This window comes from Gobius niger (assembly GCF_951799975.1).
Source record: "Gobius niger genome assembly, chromosome: 20".
In the NCBI taxonomy this organism is placed as follows: domain Eukaryota; kingdom Metazoa; phylum Chordata; class Actinopteri; order Gobiiformes; family Gobiidae; genus Gobius; species Gobius niger.
In genome coordinates this window covers 22254896-22265423 of record NC_136871.1, presented here as the reverse complement: position 1 = coordinate 22265423, position 10528 = coordinate 22254896, and the positions used below count along the sequence as shown (strand labels likewise).

Below are 10528 nucleotides of genomic sequence, written 5' to 3'. Positions count from 1 at the left end.
CACACTGAGCTTTTGCCATTTATAAACTCCCATCCACTGTAATCATTTCTGTCACTCAAAGAACAAAGTGAATTAGTCAACAATTAAAATACACATAGTACGCATAACAGGGCACAGAAAACACACACAGTTGTCATTGTAATCATACTTTATTAACATATTCTTTATTGTGAGTGTATTTACAATAAGTGTCGGAGGAGCCAAACGCCAAGGAGGAGGCAAGATGAGGGGGGGGAGGGGAGATGGACAAACTATGAAAAACGACATGCCCAAATTAAGAGGGACGTTTGTGCTGACTGAGCACTAATCTCTCTATATAAGATCGAAGCGCAGACTCCAAGAAGTGGAAGGCCTCAACTCAAGGTGAGTGAGTTACAGTCTTTTATTAGCCGGACGAAAGCCAGCAGCTTAGGGAACAATGCAGAGCATGACCACTCAGTGCCAGGCAGACACCACAGACACAATACAGGGCTCTTATGTTAATGCTTGGACTCCTGTGTGCATTGAGGGTTTTTACTTTTATGATTTGAATTCATGTATTAATGTGAGGAATTTGTTTCATATCCTTCAGAAGATCCCTCAGCATCCAACCATCAGCAACTGTTCAAGTCTAGGGTGAGGGAAAAAGGTAAGCTTATTATATTTTCTATCTGACCTACGCTAAATTAGTCTTGCCACCTAATTTTTTACTGCAGATGGGAGTGTTTTTCATGATAATCTTAACTCATGTCAGCTTTTTAAAGTAAGACAGCTAAGTGTCTTTGTAATACTGTGTGCAACACTTCAGTTGTCAAGGCATGTTTGATAGAAACAAGTTATAAAGATAATCTCTATTAATCTGCTACAAGCAATATAACACACAGAACAAAAAAAGTAACTTCTAGTTATAAAGCTTTGTAATGTGTTTGACTCACCAACAGCAAAGTGCCACCATGGGTGACGCGGAAATGGAGTGTTTTGGCCCGGCGGCCATTTACCTCCGGAAGCCAGAACGAGAGAGGATTGAGGCTCAGAACACACCATTTGATGCTAAAACAGCTTACTTTGTGACTGAGCCTAAAGAGATGTACCTAAAGGGGAAACTCATCAAGAGGGAGGGAGGAAAAGCCACAGTGGAGACACTGTGCAAAAAGGTAAGGCATTAAACTATACTCATGTTTAGCAATTCTCAGTCTATGAAAAACAAAACAAACAAACAAACAAACAAACAAACAAACAAACAAACAAACAAACAAACAAACAAACACATAAACAAACAAACAAACAAACAAACAAACACACACATAAACAGAATCACAGTAAATGTTTTTTACAGACCCTGACGGTGAAGGAAGATGAAGTCTTCCCTATGAACCCTCCCAAGTATGATAAGATTGAGGACATGGCCATGATGACCCACCTGAGTGAACCTTCTGTGCTGTACAACCTTAAAGAGCGTTATGCAGCGTGGATGATCTACGTGAGTGTAAAACCATCTGCTCATAAACAGCAGTGAGTTTTACTCATGCTTTCACTCTTTGTCCTGACAGACCTACTCTGGGCTGTTCTGTGTGACTGTGAACCCCTACAAGTGGCTCCCAGTGTATGACTCAGGGGTTGTGTCAGGATACAGAGGCAAGAAGAGAATAGAGGCTCCACCTCACATCTTCTCCATCTCTGACAACGCCTATCAGTTCATGCTCCAAGGTATTTTATATTATTTGTACAGTATCTACAGATAACCTACAAAATAACATGAAAAATAGACATCATTCACAAATGTCTCTCCTACAGACCGTGAAAACCAGTCCATCCTGATTACGTGAGTGTTTGTGCTTCTTTTGAACAAATAGATCACATTATTGGATAATGATTAGTATGTATTAATAATATTCCTTCCCTGCTTAATTAGTGGAGAATCCGGAGCAGGAAAGACGGTCAACACCAAACGTGTCATCCAGTACTTTGCGACAATCGCAGTGGCTGGAGGAAAGAAGGCTGAGCAGGTTGCTAGCAAGATGCAGGTATGTAATTTAAAAATATGACATCAGAACATTTGAAGTGGCTCTAAGTCAAACATTATTGACAGGGGTCGCTGGAAGATCAAATCATTGCAGCAAACCCACTGCTGGAGGCCTATGGTAATGCCAAGACCGTGAGGAATGACAACTCATCTCGTTTTGTAAGGCACTTTGTCCATGAACCAATGTTTTGTTTTTTTTGTTTTTTAACTAAACTACATTTCTCTGAAAAAGGGTAAATTTATCAGAATCCACTTTGGGACCACCGGAAAGTTGGCTTCAGCTGATATCGAAACATGTAAGACATTTTGCATGACTAAGGTGTTGAATAACAGCCTGGCGCGCCATCACTCACTGCTTTGTTTCACAGATCTGCTGGAGAAGTCTCGGGTGACCTTCCAGCTGTCTGCTGAGAGGAGCTACCACATCTTCTACCAGCTGGCCACAGGGCACAAGCCTGAGCTCATCGGTGGGATTTCAGCGTCATAATGCATTTATAGAGAACAAATATGGTGTAAATTAAGTTGCTCCAATGTTTTATCTGCTACCCACAGAGGCACTTCTGATCACCACCAACCCTTATGACTATCCAATGATCAGTCAGGGAGAAATCACTGTCAAGAGTATCGATGACATTGAAGAATTCATTGCCACCGATGTGAGTAAATGTTTGTTTACTGCAAAGCTGTGAAGCACATTAACCTTTTATTTTTGCAGACTGCCATTGATATTCTGGGATTTACCGCTGAAGAAAAATTGGGCATCTTCAAGCTGACCGGTGCGGTGATGCATCATGGGAACATGAAGTTCAAGCAGAAGCAGCGAGAGGAACAGGCAGAGCCTGATGGCAATGAAGGTGATTGGCATGTTTACAGAAGAGCAATTAGACATTTGTATTTTGTTTGGGGTGAGATTTCATGACCAAGGCATTTTATTTTGCACATATTCCAGTGGCTGATAAAATAGCTTACCTCCTGGGCCTGAACTCTGCTGATATGCTCAAGGCTTTGTGCTACCCCAGAGTCAAGGTTGGCAATGAAATGGTGGTTAAAGGCCAGACAGTTCCACAGGTAAATCTGCCTCACCGTTGGTTTAGATTAAACTCATAATTTGTGTTATTTTATTGAGTCTGGTTTATGTCATCTGAAGGTCAACAACTCAGTATCGGCTCTGAGCAAATCCATCTATGAGAAAATGTTCTTGTGGATGGTGGTCCGCATCAATGAAATGCTGGATACTAAACAGCCCAGGAACTTTTTCATTGGAGTCCTGGATATTGCTGGCTTTGAAATCTTTGACGTATGTGGAGTTTTTATTCATTTCATATGATCTGCACTATGTTTGTATTTCTTAAAAATATGCAATATACTGGCTTCTAGTACAACAGTCTGGAGCAGCTGTGCATCAACTTCACAAATGAAAAACTGCAACAGTTTTTCAACCACCACATGTTTGTTCTGGAGCAAGAAGAGTACAAGAAAGAAGGCATTGAATGGGAGTTCATTGACTTTGGGATGGACTTGGCTGCCTGCATTGAGCTTATTGAAAAGGTACAAAGAAGTGTTTCGATATATCAAAATGTAAGCATTTTTTTTTCAGAATGACATTATTGTTGTGTGTCAACAGCCGATGGGCATCTTCTCCATCCTTGAAGAGGAGTGTATGTTTCCAAAGGCATCAGACACAACCTTCAAAAACAAACTGTATGACCAGCATCTTGGAAAAAGCAAGTCCTTTGAGAAGCCAAAGCCAGCTAAAGGCAAAGCCGAGGCCCACTTCTCTCTGGTGCACTATGCTGGCACTGTGGATTATAACATTGTGGGCTGGCTGGATAAGAACAAAGACCCCCTGAACGACTCAGTGGTTCAGCTCTATCAGAAGTCTTCAGTCAAACTGCTGGCCCTGCTTTATGCAACCCATGCTGGATCAGATGGTAAAGTCTGACCTTTGACTTTGACTTTGTTTATTCTGTAATTATTCATTGTCAATGTAATTTAATGTGAATGTTTTGTTCACAGCTGAGGCTAGTGGAAAGAAAGCAGGCAAGAAGAAGGGAGGTTCCTTCCAGACTGTCTCAGCGCTATTCAGGGTCAGTACAAGTTTGGAGAGGTCTGATGCTCGTAGCCTTTCAAGGTATTAATGCTTGTAACTTTGTATACCTTTTCAGGAGAATTTGGGAAAACTCATGACAAATTTGAGGTGCACCCATCCTCATTTTGTACGTTGCCTGATTCCCAATGAATCTAAGACCCCAGGTAGGTGCTCTGTTTTTTCTGCGGAGTTTCACAGACATTTTCCATGTGTTGCAAGATGCTTGTTATAACAGAAGTCAATAAATCTATAGGCCTGATGGAGAACTTCCTGGTTATCCATCAGTTGAGATGTAATGGTGTGTTGGAGGGAATTCGCATCTGCAGAAAGGGCTTCCCAAGCAGGATCCAATATGGAGACTTCAAGCAGAGGTAATTTTCACTGCCATTATTAAGAGAAGTTACTCAAATTAACAATTAATATTTAAAATTCTGATGCTCACAGTTTTTAAGGCTTGCTCATTTTATTTGTTGCTTCTTTATGAGTGACTTATGTAAGCAGCTGGAGAACACACTTTTCTTCAGGATCAATAAAGTATTGTATCTTATTCTTATTAGATACAAAGTATTGAATGCCAGTGTCATCCCAGAGGGACAATTTATTGACAACAAAAAGGCCTCAGAGAAACTCCTGGGCTCTATTGACGTTGACCACACTCAGTACAAGTTTGGACACACCAAGGTAACAACATTTACTTATCATACTACCTCACAATAGTGCACTTGTTTTATCATTAAATATTGCTCTTTAGGTGTTTTTCAAAGCTGGTCTGCTGGGTACCTTGGAGGAGATGAGAGACGAGAAGTTAGCAGAACTGGTCACAATGACTCAGGCTCTGTGCAGAGGTTACGTCATGCGAAAGGAGTTTGTCAAGATGATGGAGAGGAGGTAATTAGGCCGTGCATGTAATTAATGTTTGCTTTATTAACCAGAATTATAAATATTTATTTGATATTATAATATGAATTTTTCCGCCTTAGAGAGGCCATTTATTCCATCCAGTACAACATCCGCTCGTTCATGAATGTCAAAACTTGGCCATGGATGAAGCTGTACTTCAAGATCAAGCCTCTTCTGAAGAGTGCAGAAACTGAAAAAGAAATGGCCCAAATGAAAGAAGACTTTGAAAAAACCAAAGCGGACCTGGTAAAAGCTTTGGCCAAGAAGAAAGAGCTGGAAGAGAAAATGGTCACTTTGCTCCAAGAGAAAAATGACTTGCAGCTCCAAATTCAATCTGTATGTGAAACATAATTGATCCTCTGTATTTACATATTACTAACTAATAATTGTGACCGTAATGCAGGAGGGTGACACCCTTGCAGATGCAGAGGAAAGATGTGAGGGGCTGATCAAATCCAAAATCCAGCTTGAGGCCAAAGTCAAAGAGACGGCTGAGAGACTGGAGGATGAGGAGGAAATCAACGCTGAGTTGACTGCAAAGAAGAGGAAGCTGGAGGACGAGTGCTCCGAGTTGAAGAAAGACATTGACGACTTGGAGCTCACTTTGGCCAAAGTGGAGAAAGAGAAGCACGCCACTGAGAACAAGGTTAGACTGTTCTTATTAACGGATGATACAAATACTCTTTACCTTAACCTTAACTTTCACCCTTGTGTTTTGCAGGTCAAAAATCTCACTGAAGAGATGACTTCTCTTGATGAATCCATTGCCAAACTGAGCAAGGAGAAGAAGGCCCTCCAAGAGGCCCATCAGCAGACCCTTGATGACCTTCAGGCAGAGGAAGACAAAGTCAACACTCTGACCAAGGCCAAGACCAAGCTGGAGCAGCAAGTTGATGATGTATGTCATTTTCAAACAGAATTACTGCCTTGTAATTGCAGAAGGGGTGGCTTATCTATGTTCCTATAGCTTGAAGGTTCACTGGAGCAAGAGAAGAAGCTGCGCATGGACCTGGAAAGAGCAAAGAGGAAATTGGAGGGAGATCTTAAATTGGCTCAAGAATCCATAATGGATTTGGAGAATGACAAGCAGCAATCTGAAGAGAAAATTAAGAAGTAAGATTTAACTTGCATTTTACTTCTCTATTAACATTGTGATGGCTGCTGACTTATTTACCTGCTTTTTTAGAAAAGACTTTGAAATCAGCCAGCTCCTGGGTAAGATTGAGGATGAACAGTCTTTGGGAATCCAGTTACAGAAAAAGATAAAAGAGCTTCAGGTAAATAACTGCTCAATATTAACATCAATGATATGAATAAGTGTTCGCTTTTTCCAACATTTTTAAGTTTACATTTTATATTGACATTTATGATTTGTTTATTTTTGCTTTTTTTACCCTCTGTTTTAGGCTCGTATTGAAGAGCTGGAGGAGGAAATCGAGGCTGAGCGTGCTGCTCGGGCCAAAGTGGAGAAGCAGCGCTCGGATCTCTCCAGGGAACTTGAGGAGATCAGTGAGAGGCTTGAGGAAGCTGGTGGAGCCACTTCAGCTCAGATTGAGATGAACAAGAAACGAGAGGCTGAGTTTCAAAAGCTGCGCAGAGATCTCGAAGAATCCACTCTGCAGCATGAGGCCACTTCTGCCTCTCTGCGCAAAAAGCAGGCTGACACTGTGGCCGAACTGGGAGAGCAGATCGACAACCTCCAGAGGGTCAAGCAGAAACTGGAGAAGGAGAAAAGTGAATATAAGATGGAGATTGATGACCTTTCAAGTAACATGGAGGCTGTTGCAAAATCAAAAGTGCGATATGTTTTTTAAAGGATGAGGCATAAAAAACACAAACATTATTTATTAATTTATATTTTGTTTCTATTAGACAAATCTTGAAAAAATGTGCAGGACATTAGAGGATCAGCTGAGTGAGCTAAAAACGAAAAATGATGAGAACATGCGCCAACTGAATGATATTGGCGCACAAAAAGCCAGGCTTCAAACTGAAAACGGTAAGAGCACCACCTTCATGGTATATCAGTGGTTCTCAAATTTTTCAGACTAAGTACCACTTCATAAAATATTTTCCACAAGGATCAAATCAGGACTAAACAAGATTTATAAAGGTCTGATAGTTGGACTAAATTATGTTTGACTGTCTGTAAACCATATTTAAACCAAACCAAAAAAAATCACTTAAATGCATTACCAAAGCATCGATGAAATTAAGTCAAAAACAACCCTGACTGAGGGTGCCAGATGAAGAAGCTCAATAACCCATAGTGGTACACTTGACAGTTTGAGAACCACAGCTGTCTATCATTTAAGATAAGACATGGCTCAATGTCTACTCAAAATTTTATTTTGAACAACATTCTACTACCTTTGTCGTTGTTGTTTGTTCTGACAAAGGTGAAGTATCACGTCAGCTGGAGGAAAAGGAGGCCCTTGTTTCTCAGCTAACTAGAGGCAAACAGGCTTACACTCAGCAGATAGATGAGCTAAAGAGACACATTGAAGAAGAAGTTAAGGTATAGTTATACTACTACAGCAGGAAGCATTTAATAATCTTTTTCAAGATTTAACATGCTTAAAATTACATCACAGGCCAAAAATGCCTTGGCTCACGGCCTGCAATCGTCCCGTCATGACTGTGACCTGCTTAGAGAGCAGTATGAGGAAGAGCAGGAGGCCAAGGCTGAGCTGCAACGTGCACTGTCCAAGGCCAACAGTGAGGTGGCTCAGTGGAGAACCAAATATGAGACTGATGCCATTCAGCGCACTGAGGAGCTGGAGGAGGCCAAGTGAGTCAGTGAGGTCTCTCACAAACAGGTGTTTATCATTCTTCGTCTTCATAATGTTTAAATGAGTCTTTCTTCAAAGGAAAAAGTTGGCTCAGCGTCTTCAGGATTCAGAGGAATCCATTGAGGCTATGAATGCAAAATGTGCCTCTTTGGAAAAGACCAAGCAGAGACTTCAGGGTGAAGTGGAAGACCTGATGATTGATGTGGAGAGAGCTAATGCTCTGGCTGCTAACCTCGACAAGAAACAAAGAAACTTTGACAAGGTTTGATTTCTACTAATGTATTAAACAGGCCACTTCACTACAGCCGTCAAATGACAGAGATTTATGAATGTGTTTAGGTTCTTGCAGAGTGGAAGCAGAAGTATGAAGAGAGCCAAGCCGAACTGGAGGGCTCTCAGAAAGAAGCTCGGTCTCTCAGCACTGAGATGTTCAAGTTAAAGAACTCTTATGAGGAGTCTCTGGACCATCTGGAGACTCTGAAGAGGGAGAACAAGAACCTGCAACGTAATTTCCTATTATTCCACTGCTTGTGCCTTTTTGTATTTGTCAGATTATTTTTTTTGCTTTATTTAATATTATCATTTATCTTGACAGAGGAAATTTCAGACCTAACAGAACAACTTGGTGAGACTGGTAAGACAATTCATGAACTTGAAAAAGGAAAAAAGTGTGCGGAAATGGAAAAATCAGAAATCCAGACAGCGCTTGAGGAGGCTGAAGTAAGAACAATAAATAATCAGTAATTTACTCTTTGGGGAGAACAAAGTACAATGATGATATCACATTTGTTTACAGGCCACTTTGGAGCATGAGGAGTCCAAGATCCTCCGTATTCAGCTTGAATTAACACAGGTCAAAGGTGAAATCGACAGGAAACTTGCAGAAAAGGATGAAGAAATCGAGCAGATAAAGAGGAACAGCCAGAGAGTCATCGAGACCATGCAGAGCACTTTGGATGCTGAAATCAGGAGCAGAAATGATGCCCTCAGAATCAAGAAGAAGATGGAGGGAGACCTCAATGAAATGGAGATTCAGCTGAGCCATGCCAATCGCCAGGCCGCTGAAGCCCAGAAACAACTGAGGAATGTGCAGGGCCAGCTTAAGGTACTTGTACTAGTTCAATTCCAGTATAAAAATATTGTTAATAATTGGATTATTAACAATCACTGTCTGCCACAGGATGCACAAGTGCATCTTGATGAGGCTCTCAGGAGTCAAGATGAAATGAAGGAGCAGGTGGCCATGGTGGAGCGCAGAAACAACTTGATGCTAGCAGAGATTGAGGAGCTGAGAGCTGCTCTGGAGCAGACCGAGAGAAGCCGCAAAGTGGCTGAACAAGAGTTGGTGGACGCCAGCGAGCGTGTGGGGCTTCTTCACTCACAGGTAAAAACACACAAAAAAAGCATTTATATGTATTCATGTAAACAAAGATTGAAGTCTAAATATATCACTTCAGAACACCAGTCTGATCAACACAAAGAAGAAGCTGGAGGCGGATCTGATCCAGATCCAAGGAGAAGTAGAAGATTCTGTCCAGGAAGCAAGAAATGCTGAGGATAAAGCCAAGAAGGCCATCACTGATGTGTGTATAAGTGACTTTATAAACACTCACATGTCAGTGAAACATTACTCATGGATTTTGTATTGCAGGCTGCCATGATGGCAGAGGAGCTAAAGAAGGAACAGGACACCAGTTCTCACCTGGAGAGGATGAAGAAGAACCTGGAGGTGACTGTGAAAGACCTGCAGCACCGTCTGGATGAGGCTGAGAACCTGGCCATGAAGGGCGGCAAGAAGCAGCTCCAGAAACTGGAGGCTAGGGTAAAATAACAATATACGCTATTAGTACATGGTCAAATAAAATAAAATGAAGTTGATATTATTGTGTTAAATTACCTCTTTAGGTGCGTGAACTGGAGGCAGAAGTTGATGGTGAGCAAAGAAGAGGAGCCGAGGCTATCAAAGGAGTTCGTAAATATGAGAGGAGAGTGAAAGAGCTTTCCTATCAGGTACTTTGTAATAGGCTCCCATTTTGTTTATAGACCTGAAATGTCTTCTCACAGTTTGTTGTTAAATCTAGACTGAAGAAGACAAGAAAAATATAACTCGTCTCCAGGACCTGGTCGACAAACTGCAGCTGAAAGTGAAAGTGTACAAGAGACAGTCTGAAGAAGCGGTAAGTGTGGACCCCAGTAACTTCTCTACTCCAATGTCAATGTCCAATTATCAAACTTTTTGGGTCATGCAGGAAGAGCATGCCAACACTCACCTGTCCCGCCTGAGGAAGGTGCAACATGAGATGGAGGAGGCTCAAGAGCGAGCCGACATCGCTGAGTCCCAGGTCAATAAGCTCAGGGCCAAGAGCCGCGAGATCGGAAAAGTAAGAAAACAGAAAACAATTTTAATGTACTTTTATAGACATCGCACAGCTTGTCTCAAAAAATATGTTTCTTTGCTCTTTGCTTCAGGTTAAAGATGCCGAAGAGTAAGCTGCAGTGACACAACCAAAAATCATACAATATCATTTTTGGGTTTGCAACACTTCAATAAAACCTGTTCAATAAAAGACTGTCGTATGCTGTCTGCTTTGATTTAGTTCAAAGGGTAAAAGCTCAACAACAATAGTGATCAGTGTTAAATGAGGTCAATTATGCAACAGAAATACTAAAAATGAAAATATATAGCTCGGCACCACTGTCACCACAGCTAAGTTGAATAAATATGATAATCTTCAAAGTGAATTA

The 10528-nt window shown here is 41.3% G+C and overlaps 1 protein-coding gene across 1 annotated transcript; it reads left to right on the top strand.

Moving 5' to 3' along the window:
- Nucleotides 1-932: 932 nt before the first annotated feature.
- On the top strand, nt 933-10299 carry LOC306979855 (myosin heavy chain, fast skeletal muscle-like; the record flags this gene model as incomplete). Its single annotated transcript, XM_079578992.1, has 39 exons — nt 933-1133; nt 1316-1459; nt 1530-1686; nt 1774-1801; nt 1892-2003; nt 2069-2161; nt 2235-2298; nt 2371-2469; nt 2555-2658; nt 2718-2856; nt 2952-3070; nt 3150-3299; nt 3380-3550; nt 3627-3933; nt 4019-4089; nt 4168-4255; nt 4345-4462; nt 4649-4772; nt 4843-4979; nt 5072-5327; nt 5395-5637; nt 5713-5889; nt 5959-6104; nt 6178-6268; nt 6398-6787; nt 6864-6990; nt 7391-7509; nt 7586-7782; nt 7862-8045; nt 8123-8288; nt 8379-8503; nt 8580-8888; nt 8964-9167; nt 9241-9366; nt 9435-9605; nt 9689-9793; nt 9865-9960; nt 10033-10164; nt 10253-10299. 39 exons carry the CDS (start codon nt 933-935, stop codon nt 10271-10273), a joined length of 5811 nt encoding a protein of 1936 aa, XP_079435118.1. The 3' UTR covers nt 10274-10299.
- Nucleotides 10300-10528: the final 229 nt, after the last annotated feature.